Raw genomic sequence first — 20,291 nt, forward strand, 5'->3', positions numbered from 1 at the left:
GTGTGGGGGGGAGTGTTGTTTGGCTGTTTGTTTTAACTATAGAGCTGCTGCTGGAGTTGTCCCTTGCTGCTAATGCCTAATGGGACCCAAGACTTCTCTTCCTGGCTCTGTCTGCTGCTGTGATGATTACCTAGCACAAGAGTAGGTGAAAGAACAGCAGGCTCCCACCAATAGCATGGCAAACTGTTTAACACACTGAGATGATGGGGCACCAAGTCTGAGCATCCTGGGGCTGCAAAGGGATCTGTGCCACTCCTTTTTTGGGGCTGCCCACACTGACCAGGGCAACGGATCACCTAAGTGGGGTGCCTTTATAGTGAAGGAGCAACCTTTAAGACTTTCATCAATGCATGCACTGTAAAAAAACCATTTTTTCTGGCATATCCCATTTAAAAAGTTGTCTTTCCCCCTCAAGACCCTGTTCACTCACACCCCCATAAAAATAAAAGCAGCAGGAGGAAAGAAAAGCAAGCTCAATGACTTTCAGCCTTGCGCACTTCCTCCATTTAGCCCTATGAAGTTGGATGAAGAAAAAAACCCCCAGTTTCTCCTTTTCCAATAAAAGCATCTGCATCTTCTCAATCACTCCTCAAATGGAAGGAAAAACGGTGTCCACTGCCACATCTTAACAGCTGCTGGAAGCTACCAGAGAGTTTATGCAGTAAGCTGATGGGCTTGGATGGGAACACCATGCCATATTGCTTTGGGACTAACTGCCAGCTAATGACACAACAAAATACATCGGAAGATTCTCAGGAAAAAATGTTATCTACAGTAAGAAGAAATTATGATAAAATCAAGGAGCTGCATTTCCTACATATTAAATGTATTTATATCTATCTATACATAGATAGATATAGATACACATAAAACAGATCATATCTGTGTTATATATAATTTTTAAAACATTCATACATATACACAACTACATATAGATTAATTTATTTAGGGCTACTTTTTTTGCAGCTTCCTCATTGGGATGAAAGCGGACATTCTTCAATGTCTAGTCATTGCTCATTTGCCTGCAGCATGGTCTGAAACCAAAAAGGAGATCAAGGCACTGCAGCTGGAAAGGGAACCAAGAGTAAATGGAAGGAGCAGGGAAGCTGAAATCCATCAAGCAAATTGGCAATGTAGTGCAGGCCACACAAACACTCCCACCCTGATGTTTGCATTCATGGATCCTATTACATTATGTGAGTGATTGAAGTATTTGTCATGGGGAGAAAGGAAACTGTAATGGAACTAGAAGAGGGAAAACATGAATTATGGATGGTTACTACTGAGAGCTGAAGGGGGAGAACAGCAGCATTACAAGGCAGGAGGCAATTGAAATAGTTCATTTCTTTCCTTTCCTATTTCAGTGGTTCCCTGGGTTCAGGGATGCTCTCTACTTGCTGTCCTCTGTCCTAAACTTGTAGCAAAGCCATCATTTTGCAGGACCTGTGAACTTTGCACTGAGGATCTGATTTATGTTCAGCTGATGCTGTGGTTTCAGTGCAGCTGTATCATTGCAGGAACAGAACGATGATTCATAAACTCTGGGCATTGTGTATTGCCAATGCACGAGAGCAAAACCAAAAAGGTTGCAAGAACAGCAAACTTCTTCCTAGAATTCTGGAAGGGAATAAAACATGCTCACAATGACCCAAACCACAACCAACTGCAGAAATCATGTGAATGCCCATGTATAATGAGATCTGGAAGCCTTGTTGACCACCTCCTTGGAAACACCCAACCCAAGCTATTTCCAAATGGATGAAATCCATGCTGCTGTGCATACAGACTTTCACTACATCAGTAAGCAGAGCAGGTCACGCTCAGCAAAATTAAGAGGGGAACTGCTCAAAACTCACAGAATCTCTGTGATGCTAAGGAAACATCACTCTTGTCCATCTTCCCAGAAAAGGTGTCTCCTGAGCTGTGAGGCAGTGATGCTTTTTCAGGACACTTGTCCAAATTCTGGGGGTTCTATAGTAGACAGGGGGTTAGGAGCAACAGGGAGGCATCCTATTTACCTCTTTCTCCACACAGAGGATCAGATCTTGGGCATAACTCTTTCCTTTTTTTAGGTAAGGGGGAAGAAGACAGGACATCATTTCTACTTGTATAAAGTCTCTCTGAAGATTCCCTCAAACTTTTACATTAGAGGAAGTCACACAGGGCTCATCCTTTGGATGCATGCAACACACACATAAATACTGTCCTTTCTTTCATTATTAGGTTCATAAATCTGCATTTGAGGTACAGAGTACTGAAGACTCAAGCACAGTGCTAACTGTACTTATTAGAAACTCTTGACTAAGTTAGAGCCCATCCTATGGCCTTTTCTTTTGATATCCTGCTATTATTTTTCACTGTCCTTCTCCAATTCTGTCTCTGCAAACTGGTGCAATGCCAAGAGAGTGGCAGCGTTTAGAAAAGTAAAAAAGTCAGGGAAGACTTCCAAGGTCCTGAGAAGAAATGCTGGTTATTAAGGGCTGGGATACACTGCACTTGATTGAACAGAATCAAAGCTGATTCCTAAGAGGCAAAGGTTAATTAGGCAAATGGCTCAAAAGGATCAATCTGTTCCAACCCATTATTTGTTGATTTTTTTTTTTTTTTTCATTTTAAAAGAGAGTTTAAAATAGACTAGGCAGCTGAAAGTATGTCCCAAATTCCCAAACGCATGAGATGAAACCACAAAAGGCCTGGGACTGCCAGTAACATATTGACTCCAGAGTAGTAGTCTAATGAATAAAGAAGCAGTAAATCAAATACCTATATTAAATTATACTAAACACAGCAATCTTGTCCATACATAAATATTAACAGCGACCAGGTACATGCAGGGGCAATGCAGCCAAACTCCCGAAGTCATTCAAAACTGACGGTGACAGTCCAGCAGGCTTCTCTGTCACCACTTCCACCTCCATCTTCACTGGTTGCTCCTGTGACAAACACTTCACTACATGATAATTCAGGCAACAGAAGCGAGTACTACTGCAAGTGGTACGTGTGTGTATATGTGTGTTATATTTATGCATGAAAAATTACACCAGTTGTTGCAACTCACTTCTGACAGACGGCAAACCAAAATCAGTTGCCTGTATTAAAAAAAAAGAGGGGGGGAGCTGGCTTTGAGTTTAATTCATATAATGAGAAAATGCATTTTTCTTCCTCGGTATTTAATTTCTTACTATATTTATCTAAGAGCAATAATGTCTTCATTCAAACCAGTTCACCTTACGCTCAGTGGTTTTGAAGTTGGGCAAAACCCTCTGTATAATGTCCACAGTAGTAGGATTTTATTTTTTAGTTTTTCAAAAGAAGCCTGTTCCTCTGCAGGAAGAGAAAGACTCACAGAGAATGTTGTGTTTGTGACAACATTGATTTCTTCTGAGTCATTAAAACTGGACATGAACAACATTTAACTTGCACTAAATTATTCAAATCTGTCCAACAAGGGAGGAGACCAAGACTGAAAACAAAAATTTAGAAGGTCATAAAAATCAAAGGTGACTTAGAGCTTCCAAATACAGGCATTATGTTATAGTGTACGCAGTCTCTGGCATTTGGCTCTTTTTCTGGATTTTCTGAATCACTCCCTGCTGGGGTAGAGTCTTAGTTCCAGAAACAGCACCTTCTCCCACCCAATCCTGCCCTACTGCAGCAGTGGAAAAACTGAGTAGTCGCTAGTTAAATTAAATGGATATGCTTGGGAAAGGGCACACCACCACACTACCATTCTGCCATGAATTACAAAGCTACCAGCAAAATTATGGGGCCTTGGGAGGCAAAGTGATTTACAGGGACTCTACTTAAAAAATATACCTCTGTGTCCCTGCAAAATAAAATGTGACTTGAAATAGCCTGCTTCCCTTTCTCCATTAGGAATGTGAACCATATGCTATCAAGCCCTTATGTGAAAGCTCATCATGGCCCCTTATTCAGCCTCAGAAACTTAAGGCAGTATTACTCTGCCATACATGCACAGCCTTGTCTCAGAGAAATGAATTTACACAGATAAAATAATTACAAAGGAACATAGTGAAAGTCAGTTTGTTTTGTAAAATACTCGCTCAAGAGCAATGCTGAAGTTTTATGGTAGTACAACCATGATCAGCTGGTGACATCTGAGCGCCACCAAGATTTAGCCTGGTGTTGTGCAAAGAGCATTGAAGCTTCCTGGCTGAATCTGGATGTAGAACTCTGAAGTTTTTTACAGCACACTTAAGAAAGAGATTGACCCTCAAGAGCTGGCTTCTGCTTCGAAGAGGCTGGCAGAGTGCCACAGCCATTGTGCATTTCATATGAGCATCTTTTGCAGAAGACTTTGTGCCAAACTGGAATTGTTTAAGTGATGGAGGACGCTAAATACCAGGTATTAAAACAGAAGGACGTGCACAAGAAATGCTCCAAGAGACACTATGAAATCACTGAGGAGAGGCACTGTGACGGGGGAAAAGGAGCACTACAGAAACCAAGAGCAGTGCTTTGGTCAAGTGCACTTTTCTCCATGGCTCATTCATGAGCAGCTTATGTTGTCTTACAAATTTAAGGACATTTTGACAAAAAGGCTATAATGAAGTGCATCATTATAACAGGTAGAAAACAAAGCAGAAACTATATTAGCAGACAGCCTGTATTTTAAGGACTTCCCACTCTGTGGCCAAAAGCCAGCCCACTCGTATTCCTGGAGTGGAGCTTGGGAAGCTGGTGACAAGACCTTGACACCACTGCTCTGCAGGGGCAAGGGGCAGGCATCCAAAGACTTTGTCAAGGTGACTGAGACCTTGCTGCCATGAGAGGGGGAAAGTGTGAGTTTAACAAGATAACACTCACGCATTACTACTCCAACAAAAGTCTCCAGTGCAGGCCTAGCCTAATACTATCGAGCCTGCATGTCAACAGAGTGGAGCATTAGTCAGCACAGTCATGTGCTGCTCCACACACAGGAATGATGTCAGGACCCACCACCAACAGCTGGGTTGCTCTCTTTACAGCATCTATCCCATATGGTAAAGGGGAGGTCACAATAGATGAGAATTCCTCAAAACTGTCACTCAGCTAGCCCACTTGAAGGTTACTGAAAACAGAACAACCCAAGCTTTGAATGAATATGAACATTCATCCTCTTAAAACTGAGGTCAACTGCACAATCCAAAACACGCAGTGAAGAAATGGAAAACTGTGAAAAGAAGCAGGCCAGAGAGAGCAAAGGCACATAACTCAAGTTCTGCATATCAGTGAAGATGACACTCCTGTCTTGCATGCTCCCAAGTCTTTAAATGTCAGAAAAGCCACAGAAGACAACTTAGCCTTCTCGCAGTCTTCACCACTATTTACAAGTGGCGTTGATGTCAAGCCATAAAGAATTTTGTTTACACTGGTGCAACACTCTCAGGTTGCCAGAAATGCAAAGAATATTGTAGTCAGAAAACAACAGTCAGCCAATTCTGAGGTTGCATCTGCAAGAGCCCACAGAAAGCACAAATTAGGTAAGAAAATTACCTGTTAAATAAGGGTAAGAAGTTAAAAGCCTTTTTTCCAAGAGCTAATTACAAAAGTATCCTATCAGCTTGTTCTACCACATCACACGATATTGCGTTAGAAAAGGGAATTTGGCTTATGGGGCATTTGAAGTGCCATCTATACAACTTTAACCCAAATAACAGACCAGATGGTCTTTCTATCAGTCCAATTGTTTTGTACTTCAGTAATGACTTTGAAGTGTGCTGAGGGTTACGTGAAGCTTAAGCCTCCAGTTAGCCAAAAGCCACAACTGCATATAGCCTTTGCTCTGAGTATCAGAGTAACACAGAAAGGTTTTGATTTAAACCTCCACGGGATGCATCACATAACTGTAACTCTAATCCAGGAGCAAATGTAATCTGTCCTCAGTTCTCAAAGTCAGAAAAACTGGCTGAGTCGACACTCTCCCAGCCAACAGCTGTCCTCAAACCAGCCTCTGCTCAGTTTGCTGGCAGAGATACACCAAGCAGAAGGGACAGACCACTCAAAAAGGAAGTATAAGCAACATAAACATGCAGCCGAGCAGACTGGCCTATTTCCACAAGCTGCTACCATTCACTTTTGCTACTGCATCCCAGGAAATTCCTTGAGACTGTGTGTGGCAAAGAGAAGAATCCTCTACCAACCAAATCCTGTGTGCCTGTCTCTAGCAGTACTACAGTACCACAAACACAGGAACATTGGTCAAAAGAGACCAAATTTGATGCAGCAGTGTCCTCAACACGGGGCTATCATGAGGTCAGCTGTAGCTTCACCCAGCTGAGTCTTGCAAGCCTCTACAACACTACGACACTATGACCTTGGGATAACATCTTCCAGTGCTGCACCAGCTTCTGAGTGAGGAAGCTTCTTAAAATGTCTGTTATGAAGACCCCAAATGAACCAACTGCCCACTTGTACTAAAGCAGGGGGTTATTTTACCTGCACTGCTGGGCTATGGGCTTCTATTTGAGCTTCACAGGGCTTTGTTGACACAGCTGAGTTTCTTCAGGATCTTCTGGATTCAAGGGCTACCATCTGCCACAGTGGCCACTCCCTCAAATTACACACTGTTATAGAGCATATTAACTTATTACTCATCATAAAGGATAATTATCCTGTGTGGCAAATATATACTGCCACAATGGTCTTTGTTGGCAAAGGAAGAGGCTTATCTGCCTAGATACAGGGGTCAAGTAATGTTTTCGTTCCCCCCTCCCCAACAGCAGCTTGTGCCAGATTCCTTGCAGGATGGAGCAAGACACACAGTAAAGAAGGCAAAGGGCTTCTCCGCTTTCCCTGCTGCTCTCATCTCACGTAATGGGATGCCACCACTGTCCATATAAGCATCTCACCTGGTGGTTCCCAGGCTTTCTGGGCTGCAGCCTGCTGTCAAGATTGAAGCTGCCCTCCACAGCAGATGACACGCTGTTGTGAAATATTTGACCAAAAGATACACAAAAGGGATGTCTCATCAACAATGAGACCACAGTCAAATCAGTCACACCTCGGGAATGAGGTAGGTGAAAAGGAACTAATCCTTTATTTGAGCTTCTGCCTAGGTCTTAAACTCTGTGTAATTTTCTGGCATGGGTTTATTAATGTGCCATGTTGAAAGTTTCCTTGAAGAAAGCACAGCAGAAGGTTTTTCCCCTTGTTCTATAATGTGCTTAGAAAATAGCACAGTTGAGTTACTTTACATGCACTTATCACAGCAGCCTCTTTGTTCTAGTATCTTATGACTTTGAGATCAGGACAAACTTCATAGTTAAGGAGTCTCATTAAAGTGATCTATTTCTCCTACAGAAGCGGAAAAATCTTAAGTTTCTGTCACAGCAGTTATCACTGAGAATTTTAAACTGTGGAATACTTGGATATGTGGAACAGCAAGTTTCAAACCAAGGGTGTTATATGGGTACACACACAGAAGCTCGTATCGCCTGCAATAACTGGTACTGTCACAAAAGCAGATCTTTTGGTCAATGTCTGCAGAAACACTGCATACATCAGCCTGCCTAGTAAATGCTTCCCTGCAGCTGAGGACAGTGCACAGGAGCACGACAGCTCATAGTTTCTCCTCAGTCCTAAGGAAAAGCCATGTGCTATAGAAGCTCAAGAAGAATGCCATCAAAGTGGAGCCTCCTGAAACTCCAGGTGAATGGGCAGAACAGCAACAAAGCCAGGACCCCATGTAATTTCTAGAGCAATTCCTGCAATTTCAAGGGCATGAGTCATGACTTTATGGCAAATAGAACCACTGCATTTGACAGAGAATTTAAAAAAAAAAGCAAACAAATGAGCATTAGTGTCAGTCTTCAAGTGCTCAGATTTGAGAAGGAGTAGTGCAGCACAGCTGAACAAGGTCAGGCAGAGCAGCATCATGCTGAAACACAACAGCACTGCTCCCAGTGCCAGCACCATGACCATGCTTGCCACATCCACCCTCCTGGGGTGGTCATATGGCAGGGTTCTGTCTCCCTCAATGGGCAGCAGGACTGACCAAATGCCAGAGGTGACCCAGGAAACCTCTCCCCACACCATGTTCCTACCACACAGTAGCTCTCCTGCCTGTGTAATTTAAAGCTAATGTCTTCATACACCATTCCCTGTGGACTTACCCTGCTTTACAGAGGCAGCAGGTGGTGATGCCCCAAGCAGCCAGGGCATAGTCTGGCTGTCTCTTGCAACTGCAGACAGCGTGGTCTGAGCAGTCACCACTCCTGCTCAGTGAGCTGTATTCAGCAGCTGTTTAAGTGAAGCCAATTTACTTGGCAGACAAGAAGCTCCCAGATTAACCTGGATCAGCTCTGGATGCTGAGGAAGAGTAACAAGCAGCTAGCAGGAGATCTCAGGAACACGTGCTGCCTCTTCAGGGATCAGAATGTGCCTGAAGCCACAGAGAAGTGATGGCACTCATCCAGCATCGTGTCAGAGATGGAGGTGGGACAGACCCAGAGTGGCTACAGTCCCCAGCCATAGGCTACTCCACTTAGACCACCTCACTTTTTAGTTCCCCATGTAGTCATTTTACAGTGCAGGGAAGCATACACATTATATAAGTGCTAATTATATAGTGCACAGGGCTCCTACTTCCGACTTAAGGACAGCATTAATGCATTATTCATTACTTCAGCATTTACTCTTCGCTGTTTGGATCATTCCCCTGATTTTTTTTGTAGCCCCACTGGTTTGTGGAGGATTAATTACGGAGGTGGAGGCAGAGGAAAAACCTGGAGGATGACAAGCAGTAGTTTAGAAGCACAGGACAGCAACAGGAAGCGTCAGAGTCTTCTTCTCAGCAAGGCCCTGTTAAGCAACAGAAGTCCTAGGCTGCCTTTCTCAAAGGGCATCAAATAAATCCCCAAACACCGAACAGCTGCAGCTTAATCTTAAATGGCCATATGCTATTTAAAAAATAAGCCAAAATAAACAAAAATTCAAACCAAAAGCAGAGCACCTAAGAAACCACAAAGGCTGGGAGGATGGAAAGGGTCATTAATTTTATTTTAAAGCTCTCAATAAACACTGATGCCTGCAAATTGTCACAACTGCTGCAGTACACAGCCAGTGTGCAGCTATGTAACCAGTTACTATAGAAAGTTGTAGAAATGACTATTACATAAATTGCAGAGGACTGCATCCAGGGAGGAATTCTATTTAATCAGCCTGCTAGTATCCACGAAGAAAAAAAAGGACAGATTTAAGGTCTAAAGAAAGGAGGACTTGTCATATCTGCTTTACCAGATGCATAATAGTGGACAACGAACACGATTCTGCTGTGTCAGCTCTGTCACCAAAGGTTTTTCTTTAGAGAGGGTACAGATAAACTTAAAAGCAAAATCCCGAATCCTTCTAATTTTAAAAGACTGTGAGCTTGTTGGGGATTTAAAAAAAAAAAATCTTTTTAAAGCTCTTCAAAGAGCCATGGAAAGGAGATTTTGTTAAACACATGATTCTCAGCATCTTCTTATTTGTGCTACACAGCGTACGAAGGGCAAAGATTTAAGGTGCTCTGCCTGTGAGTAGATGCAGCCTGCCATGAGCTGCAGCAGCGTGCATTCCCTGAACTGAAGTAACCCTGCACAGGCAGGGATCCAGCCAGACATCTTAGGGGTTACTAGGATTCATACTGAAAGAGGAGAAACACTGACTCTCACTCTCTCTCACTCATAAAAATTGCCAAAGGCAGATGTCTCCACGTGCTTAAATTCAGTCGGATACTATATGGTTGGGATTGCGTTGCCACAGGATTGAATAAGAGGAAGTTCTCTTATCTCCCCTGATTAAGCAAAAACAACATGTCTTTTCTGCTTTACAGAGAAAAGAGAAAAATAGCACACACACCACACAGCCTCTGTACTACTGTACGGGCAAGAAGTTCCTGATGTTATGCAAGTCCTAGCAGTGTAAGAAAGGTTATTAGCGTTTACTGAACTTTTAATAGGGTATAACTCTAGCATACCTGCACAGCATCAGAAAGGTGATTTCATTCCTTTTCCTGTTTATTGCTCCATGACTGAAGGCTCAGAAAGGAGAAGGGATTTGGAGGCAGAAGCCATTTACCAATTCCCCTTTCCATTCACCTTGGCTAAGAATTCCAGTTTTTTGCAGATGTGCAGCACACGTTAAGGGTACTGAAGCTTCCAGACACATTAATCACTTCAGTGGGACAGATTCTGGTTTGCAGTCCAGGTGGCCAGGATACCCAGCAAGAAGGAAAGCCTCCACATGTTCTCCTGATGAAGGTGAGTCCATGGAACAGGATCTTTCTTGGAAGGCACAGTCCCCCCATCGGGTTGGATCCTCTCATGCATGGTGCCAATTAGGCACCTGGGGCTTCCTGAATCTTAATCTACAGCTGAACTGCCTGTGATCCCTTAGATGCTCACCAACTTCACTAGCTTAAGCAATAAAATACTAAGCAAATGATAACCCTAACTGTGACATACACATATAAGCCAGTAAGGAAAATCACAACTGCTCTCCCTGTGCCTGAAACCCCAATACTCAGGAAAAGACTGGCCATGTCACAGATGATGAAAAGAAAGGGGGTACGGCAGCATTCAGACACTTCACTGAATAAAAAATCTGAGTGCAAGATGGCAGTTTTGGCATCTCAATAAGGTCACTGTGAAGCAGCACCATCCTTGGAGATAGGAGCATGAGGAAAGAAAAAGTGAGTCCTAATGGAGCAAAGAGGTAGGACAGGTCTCTGGGTGACACCGTAGGTCATAGCCAACCTCATACTGAGTCCACAGGATGCTCAACAAGGCAATGATGGCAAGAATGAGTGGTCCCGCTTGGACAGTGCCAGACGCATAAATGACCGTGTAGTGACACAGGAGGATGAGGAAAGAAGCAGTACCCTTGGGGAAGAAAGGCTTCAGAGGCTGCAATCGTGCCTTCCTCTTTTAGGACAACATCAGGAGGAGATGACAACATATGTAACATATCTCAACACATAAGCACAGAGAAAAATGCTAAGTACAGCCTTCCCAGAAAAGGAGGGTAGAAGAAGGGAGCAGAAAGGAGAATTTTAAATGGCCCTTCTCCTCTTCGGAGAAAAGCACAAGTAGTTCAGGCAAAAAAATGACACATTTTAGTAGTCAGCATGGCCAGAAAAAGAGTCTGAGCTACCACTGGAACAGATCTTCAGCAGTGATGCTCCTCCCTTCATTAAAAGGGCTGGATGCCAGGGTGCTCTTCCCAGAGCCTGGATCTCTACAAAACCTCCCACCAGCTGAAGTTTGCTGACCACACAAGAGGAGTGGGCATGCACAGGCAGCAAGCAGCCAATGGCACAACTTCTGCCTATGCAAGGAAATCCAGGTTCCTGGACACCAGTTGCTACTTCATGAGAGTCAAAAACAACTCAGCTTTTTTCCAGCCTTGTAAGAAGCCATTATCCCTGTGCATACACGGTAATGACAGTGGAGTTTCTGCGCAGTCACAGAACACCCAAATGAATGCTCATTGCCCTGACACACGGCAAAAGAGCCAGAACCAGAGAATCTGTTCTGATGAGCAAGCAGGGACAACTTGTGCGTGCACAGATACAAAGACAGCGTGCAAAGGGAGTTTGGTTACACTATGAGGAGAAGACAACACTTTGCTGGAATCAGTCTGTCCCCCCTCTCCGGCAGGAAAACATGAATTAGTCAACAATGCCACAAACCACCACACCACCAGCTTTGCACTGAAAAAATCTCTCACGAGGCAAACCATCTGATTTCCTAAGTCAGCAGAGACAGCATGCTGGACTTCTGATTTCCTCTCTCCCCTACTCCCAACCCAAAACACAATAATGCCTTAAAGCCCTCTTTCAAGAGGGGAAATACCCATCGTGTCTACAGGATGTGAGAGGTGAAAGGGATGCGGGTTAGCTGGAGGAGGTGCAGCAATGTGTCTCTGACTGCTGTGCCCCTTACGTCATACCAGGACGTGACCCAAAGCTCACAGCGGCAAACCATAGAATCATAGAAACATTTAGGTTGGAAAAGACCTCTGAGATCACCAGCTCCAACCATTAATCTGACACCAACAAGCCCACCACTAGACCATGTCCCTAAGCACCACATCTACACGTCTTTTAAATACCTCCAGGGTTGGCAACTCAACCACTTCCCTTGTTAGCCTATTCCAACACTTGGCAACCCTTTCAGCGAAGAAATTTTTCCTAACATACAATCTAGGAACATGCATATCATTGTGGGATCTGGCTGTGGAGCATTCTATCCACCTCCCATTTTAGCTGTCCTATCTCCCAGGAACACAGCCTCTTCTAGAGGACATGGCTCTAAGGGATGAAAGCAAAAAGCGTGAGATTACAGATCACAACAGATCTGCAAAATTTCTAAATGTAGCTCTAAGTTAACCCTGCTATTTTTTGTAGAAATGATCTTCACCATTTTTGAATGTTCAAAAGAGGAAAAACTGGAAAGCTAGAGCCTAACACTGCAAAGGAGGCTCCAACATCTATACAGCATTGATTTAGGGATCCTACTCACGCCAGCTGGTGCTCATGGTTATAGATATTTCCCGGTCCTTGTCATTAGGGGAAACCCTGAAAAAACCCCAAACTTTCAAACTCTGTGTACAAACTCGTCTAGCACACCTCTGTGTACCACAGACCACAGCTTTCATTCAATCCCAGTTTCCCTCTCCTCAAATATCTCTTTTAGCACTCCAAATACACACAGCTAATAACATCAGAAGGAACAGCAGAGCGAACAGCAGCACAGCCATATGTACCAGGAGAAGTTTTAACTTCACCTGAGCTTCTGACCTGCTAGAAGGCAGGAAAAGGTGATGTAACTTAGCTGGAATAAATTTCCTTTACCTCCTTTACTTCCTCTGTCTCCTTGGGCCTGTGAATGCCTTGAGAGCTGTGCAAAGCCTTCTGGACCAGCACCTTCAGGTATCAGGTGGGTCGACCTCAAGGCCACCATCTTATAAATGATACAATCCAAACCTCCAAGGTCAAATCCCTGCACTGAAAGACGTCCTTGTAAAGACATCTGAATATACCTATTTATTCATTACCTTGTTCTCTCTCTCTACTTGTATCTGGGTTTGGGAAGAAAAAAAGCCCGTTCAGTAGAAAGCACCCTCCTCCCTGTCCCATTAACCTGCTTTTAGTTCCCCAGGCTACCAGCACACAAAAAGAAACAGCAAACCAGTTGTGAATCATCCTCTGAGCAACTGCAGGAAGGGGGATGGGGGGACGGCATTTCTTCCTACTGAAACCCAGCCCCACCAGTGTTAAACATTTGTGTTCCTTGTTGGCAGGCCAGCAAGCAGATAAATGGAGCACGGCCACAAGCCAGCCTGCCTAGCCAGGCATCCTCACTAACCACCACAGAGCCAAAGGCTCGTCCCACCATCACACCATGTAGCCACCCTCCACCTTGGCTCATCGCTAATTCAGGGTTACGTTATTCCCATGAACTGCCGCTTGTGCTCCCGCATGGAAAGCCAACCAGGGAACATGCTAGCCTTCCGAAAAACCATATTCTATGAGAAGGAGGGGATTAGGAGGGAACAATGTCAGAGTGTCTTCAGTGAGCTGGAAGCAATCCCAGCTTCTAGCTGCACAATGACATGCAGGAAGGAGTTTTGAAAGCTTCCCAGTCACAGAGGACTCCTGCGTGCCAGGCTTGGAGACGTCTGGACATAAGAATGGCCTTTACAGCATAAGGATGCAAGAGGACTACAGAGCCCCACATGCAGACCAGCCCTGGCCAAGCAGGGAATGGTGGCTCAAGCTTAGCTTTTCCTTTCTTGGCACTGGGTGCTAATTGTGTAGCCCAGATCCTTAACCTTATTTAGGTCAGGGGCTTCAGCACAAAACAGTCTTAGAAACACCAGACTTCTGTGGGAATGCGAAAGTCTGCTTGTCCAGACTCAGAGCTCTCAAAATATTGGAGCTGAAGTGTAAATGTATCTTGGAAAGGGATGACAGGAAATCATGCTTGATGGGATCCACATAGTGGTGCAAAATTATGTCTCATGCAGCTTTTGGTATGATTTGCAGGTTTTGTAACAAGCTCCAAGGCAAACTCCCAACAAGCTCCAAGGCAAACAAGATCTAAACAAACTACATGCATGAAACAGGATTATGTGGGTGCACATGAAGACGTTCCCCAGAGGTTCTCCCTGATACCCTGGCCATCCACTGCGATGCCACACATGCCTTCAGTTTGCCACTGATCTTCTCAAACATGAACACCCCAAAAACAGTGGAGAAACAGTGAAGCTGGCAGTGCAGATGCCCCCAGGGAGCGGGAGCGAGAACATTGAATGCTGAGCCCTGGAGACAATTTTATTGGATTCAATAGTGGACATAAAGCAACATAAACAGGGCACCAGTGATTCTTTTCAATGGTATTTACAACCTGCAGGTCTACAAAGTCCATGGAGGAGAATTATAAACCTTTTACAATGTTGATCCCACACCTATTTCTTGATTATTCTGAGGATGAAGTAATCATTGCTCCATGGAAAGCATTCCAGATTATTTGAAGAGGTGTGCCTCACACAGACTTTGTTAGTATGACTGCCTCCTAAAGTTGTGCTATAAAAACAACCTATAAAAACAATAAACCAGTAATTTAATACCTATGGACAATAACACAGTACTAAAATATATCTTGCCATTCATTGCACCCATAAGGCAAAATGCCAGTATGGAAAACAGGACATAAAAATAGGGTGACAGGGAAACATGCAGAAGCGTTTGACTGGGTGAAGCATTCAGGACGATGAAAACAAGGCATAATCGAACTGTCCAAAATTTAACCACCAATTCAATGGGAAAAAACTTCTAGATTTGACAGTATTTCCAACAGCATCCCAGTTTTGAGGAATAGACCCGGGAGGTCTATTGAAACTTGAGCGAAGCATAGGGAATAATAAAAATGAAAGCAACAATCTCTGTGCTTTTTGTGGATGGTGGATTCAAGCTGCTGTGTGACCCTTGCTCCTTGATAACATGAAACTGGCCTGCAGCAGATAAATACACAAGGAAATCTCAGCTCCAGAAGAACTGAAGTTTTTAGACCATCATAGTTAAATTCCTGGTGAAAAATACACTTAGGTATGAGTTAAGAGCGTACACACACTTCATGCTGGTCTGGCTGTAGACTCTAAAACATCCCACTAAGCACTCTAAAAACTGGGGCATAGGGAACCTTGCGTGGGCAACTCAGGCTTTCTCCTACTAATACCAGGGATTAGCCAAATCAAATTGGCACTGATGACAAATGACACTGCCGTGACGAAGCTGATATTCCTCCAGTACTTTCTATTTTTAAGATATATTCTGAACAGCGTGCTGCGCTGAAGAGCTGCTAGACAAAAAGATTCTTCTGATATAAATTCATCAGTCTCTCCTCACAGAGCTGACATCTCCAGACACTATCTTCAGGAAGATAAGATGCATATGGAAGAGGAACCGTAAACCGTCAATGCAGCATGCACCCGCACAGCATGCTCAGATAGGAGAAACATACCGAGCACTCACGCTGCCAAGTGCCTAAGGTACATACAAACTCCTTTTAAACAACTGCTCTGGGAAGTTAAAAATAATTCCATGTCCAACACACCAGGAAGTTAACAAGTTATTTTTTGGCAGAGGTTTTAGGACCTCTGAGGGTAAGAAATAGAAAATAAAAATACTTTTTTCCTTTAAAGCAATGGTACTAGAGCCTCCTCTAATTGCAAGAATTCCTAACACCCCCTGACATAAAAGGTGAGGCTGTAGTTTTCGGGAAGCTTTTGCCTGAAACTTGATATATCTTAAAAGGTACTGATTTTCAAACTGCCTGGCAAGAGGCCCCAGCAGAGAAAGAAATGCTGCAGCACATCTTGGAGCTAGAAGATGGCATTAGAATGATTTGGGAGAAGTATCACAGATGATCCAAGGAAACTGAAGTCCTTAGCCTTGTAGGTGAGAGATGATATCATTCAACCCTCATGGTGTGGAAAGCAAGGGCTTGATTAAGAAGCACTTGACATAACTGTAAGTGCTCAAGGTATGGCAAGACAAAAAGCCAAGTGAAACCAGTGAAAAGGCTTTAGATTCAGTAGGGGTGGAAAGAGGACATGGAAAGGGGGGTCATGTTCAGGTTGCAAGAGCAAGCTTCAAAGACAAGATAGGAGCAAGTTTATGACGCAATTTCCTTTCAACCTATGGATAATCAATATACACATATCTGCCCAGTTTCTTACTTTCAGTTTACTTTCAGTTTCTTTTTGCCAAATTCCAGTGCTCAGCTGGGTAATATAGGTCACCATCACCCTTGCATACAGCTCCTCAAAAAATCTGCTGCTCACACACATACACACAAAAAAAAAAAAAGGGAAAAAATTGATAGGGAAGCAAGTCAAACCACATCCAAGTCCAAATGCTCTCAGTTTAAAATAGAAATGGGAAACACCACATGCTTGGAGGTGGCTTTTGCACAGCTTCCATCCAGCAGCAATGCTTTCAGAACTTTTACTGACAACAGCTCAGAGTTGATTGACACTGTTGAAATATCTATCTATATCTACATCCATGAGCTGATGACTGAAACTTCATCTCATCCTTTAAGCCATGGCCTCCTTTTGTGCTGCTTGGCACTAGAGAACTCAGAAGCAATTAAAACAAGACATTGTGGGGGTTTTTTGGTAACCAATTGGTAATCTTCACCAAGAGATCCCTCTGGGATGTGTTGGAAGTACCTCTGTGCTGCCAGCAGTACCAACCCCTTTGCCCTCACCCAGGCCACATGCTGTTCCTTGCTCAATGTCGTGTTTTCGGGAGAGCGGCCAGCATGGAGGGCAGTGGGCAGGGCTGGTAGTGTCCATTGATTATGAAAGGGGACTGTAAACACAGCTAGAGATAAGGGAAAGAGCTGTACAAAGCAGGAAAATACAGACAGAGAGATAACCAAATATTGCACTGTCATTGCTGCCAGGATCATAGGAAAATGTGGGCAGGCCAGAATAAAGGTTGCAAAGGGTAGTCAGGTACCACTGCAGCATTTTCTTGACAATAACATTTATTTTAGCTCTTTATTCAGCAGCAGCTCTGGTGTTTTGTGTATGGGGGCAGAATCTCTTGCAGACACAGTGTACTTCCTCTCCTATGTATTGTGGTGCTGTTACGTGCCTCACCACCATCAGCCCCACACATCACAAGAAGGGAACAACTCAAAGATTTCCCTAAGGCAATCCTTATGGAAAGGGACCCCATTGTTGCCTCCAGTGGAAGAGCAATATCCGCCTATGTTAGCTTAAGATGGGATTACCACTGGAAATTTCCTGCCCTATTAGAAAAGCAGACTGTTTTAAAACAAGTCATACGAGTGTTCCCAGCTGAGACTATCCTCCCTGACAGGGGTTCACACTATTCCATATTTCTGTCTGCTTAAAAGCAGAAAAAAAGAGGAGTAAGGTCATCATTTTACATTCTACAGGCAGTAGGTTTGACAGCAAACCCGTAGAACTTGCCTTGCATGTATGAAAGAAAACCTTGCCTGACAGTTCATTTTTCAACACCAAATTAAGACCTGCTTTTGACGCAACACCCTGCAATTCAGTGGCATTGAGACGGAACCACACTTGGTCTTATTTAAATAGAATAAATAAAGAAACCAAATATAAGGTTTCTGAGTTAACATCCAGTGTGTATCCAAAAGCACACTGCTTCCAGTTTGGCAGAAAGGTGGCTAGCTTTTACTCCAGCCAAGCCTGAGCAAGAGAGGGTGGGCACTGACCAGCAATTACCTCAAGCGAGCCTGGAGCAAGCCCTTGGCAGCCGAGCGCCTGCGCCTCCGCACCCGCAGGGCTGTGACCGATAGAGCGACATGGAAGCGGAGGGGAACAACGGAGCTATAAATATCAGGGAGTCAAAGGATAAGTCTGAAGGCAAAAGCAACAGCCTCTTTATTCCCCCCTCCTTGTGAAGCAGAGGGAACAGCAGTTCTGCAGGACTGGCGTGCAGCAAGCACAAGGGATTTAGGGCAGGGAGGCTGCCACCGCCTCACACAGCCAAAGCAGAGTTATCAATTAGCTGTTCAGTAACCCATTAAAAACCCGTTCAGCTGTGAATGGCTTGGACAGCTGTTGCAGCTAAATTTGCACAGGAGCTCGAGCACGTTACCTGAAACACCTATAAAAACAGGGAAAAAAATAGCCACGCAGAAGGAAATTTTCCAGTTCCTCCTCTTTATCCGTATCCATAAGCCTACAGTGAGAACTGCTCCCAGGTATAGCTTTGCCCATTGGGATGTTCTCCACAAAGAGCAGAAGGGCATTACTGTGCTCTCCCCCCAACTCCATGACAGACACAGGGACAGAACAGACAGACAGACAGACAGCCTGCATAGCCATGAGGCTCCCTTTCAGACAGCCTCAGTCAGAGGGATTCCAATCCATTCCACACAAGCGGGCTGCATTGATTCCCCTGCACTCACAGTGCATCCACTAACCACTGTGTTCTCAGCCATCCTCAGCACACACGACAATATAATCCCAAATTAATTTTTCCATAGGAATTAACTGTTTTTAAATTATATCTTTATACACAGTTGAACTTCTGGAACGTGCACGTACATGGGGCATATGCAGGGTAAACTTATTTCTCTTACTCACTGGCCTCTAATAATTTTACCACAGGCACTGAAAATAACAGCTTGGTGCTGCTGCCGGGTTCCTTCCTGCACAAACCCCAGCAGCAGGGTTAGAAAGGAGGTCAGCGGCACTGAGCCTCTCCAACAGTGACCGAGCAGTTTAAAACATTCATGCCATTTGAAAATGCCACATGGTCTGATCAGGACACGGATATGCTGTATATGCCAGGGGTGAGATGAAACAGTTAATTGACAGAAAATATCCTTTTTTACCACAGGTACATATTTTTCCAGTTCCTCCTCTTCATCTGTATCCATAAGACTATGGTGAGAACTGCTCCCTTCATATTTATCTACCACTGATATGATGCCCACCCTGGTCTCAGCACCTTACAAGGCATTTCAGAATCCATTGTGGAGCACCCAGTGGGATGAGAGCCTGAGATGAGGGATAAGATCAACATGAGAAAGGAGATCTCTGGTAGGTCTCACCCTCCCCTCAGCAAAGCCATCATGCACTTTTATCCTCTGATAAATCAATGGGGATCGCCAGCTATTACTCAAACAAAGCACAGTACCTCTGTAAAATAATAATGAAAAAAATCTGGAAGTGAAGAAGCTACTGAGTTCCTATTTTTAAGCACTGTTATTATTAATGTGCCATGGTTCTTGTCTCCATCAGCACACCATATAATAGTGTTGAGAAATTACTGCAGCATATTGTAATTATTTCAGTAAGGACACTGTGCTTCCATCTGTCAGCTTACACTTGCATCACAATGAAGAACAATGCGGCTTAAAAATAAGTTACATGCACACTGTAATCCATGACCTATCACCTCTTCTCTGCTCATCCAGTCAAATCTCGAAATCATGACTTGGGCAAGACTCCCAGAGAAACACTAATTAGACACTAAAGAAGCAGGGTCCTCCTAACAGTGAAGCTGTAGGAAACACACTGAAGCTCAACTCCATCAAGAAGGATGCAGCTAAATTTGAAAAAACCTGATTGTGTCCTAAACGTCCCCGTTTAACATTGCTGGAGACCCATGTTCACTGTGAGTTAGACCTGCACTTGGTTGCAGAGACAGTGTTTTCCTCTAGTTAACAGTGACTGACCAAGTTTCTGCTTGCACCTTGTCAGGACCTTAGTAGCCCCTTGGTTCTGCTTTCCCAGTTAAGAAATGGGAATGGTCCTACTGCTCTTTCCAAAGAAAAAGCTAGAAAACCACCCTTCCTGCAGCTGTACTGCAAGTTTCCAAACTGCAGAAAAATCACAAAGCATTAAGTATTTCTGTTTAGAGGATGAAACCCTATGTGTAGGTACCTAGTCTGTCTCCTACAGTCATGTGGCACAAGCTTTCTGAAAAGTCAAGCAGGACGAGGTTACAGTCTTATGGCCTCTGCTTGTGATTCAGGAACAGGCAGTACGACATTACTTAATAATTCACCAATTTATTACCATAAATCAGCCAACCCATTTAATCTTTGCCACATGGAATAAAGCAAACCTTGCAGGATCTGCAGGAATAAGCTGGCAGCTCTGGCTTACCAAAATACCTGTGATCTGCAACATGAATTCAGTGACACAAAATACATGTGCAGAACAGTCAAGCAGGCATGGATTGAAACTATGTGGCCATTAAGTGCTGCCAGATGTATCAATTAGACATGTCGGGA

General features: G+C 43.9%; 1 protein-coding gene across 1 annotated transcript in view; it reads right to left on the reverse strand.

Moving 5' to 3' along the window:
- Positions 1-18,321, reverse strand: part of LOC103615851 (endonuclease/exonuclease/phosphatase family domain-containing protein 1) — a 52,881-nt gene extending 34,560 nt beyond the window's left edge. The window contains exons 1-2 of the mRNA XM_017734597.1: positions 18,143-18,321; positions 17,767-17,871 (exon numbers count right to left, since the gene is read on the reverse strand). Coding sequence (XP_017590086.1) covers positions 17,767-17,871; positions 18,143-18,321 — 284 coding nt within the window. The remainder of the gene's footprint in view (positions 1-17,766; positions 17,872-18,142) is intronic.
- Positions 18,322-20,291: the final 1,970 nt, after the last annotated feature.

The sequence above is a fragment of the Corvus brachyrhynchos genome, unplaced genomic scaffold (genome assembly GCF_000691975.1).
Source record: "Corvus brachyrhynchos isolate BGI_N302 unplaced genomic scaffold, ASM69197v1 scaffold94, whole genome shotgun sequence".
In the NCBI taxonomy this organism is placed as follows: Eukaryota; Metazoa; Chordata; class Aves; order Passeriformes; family Corvidae; genus Corvus; species Corvus brachyrhynchos.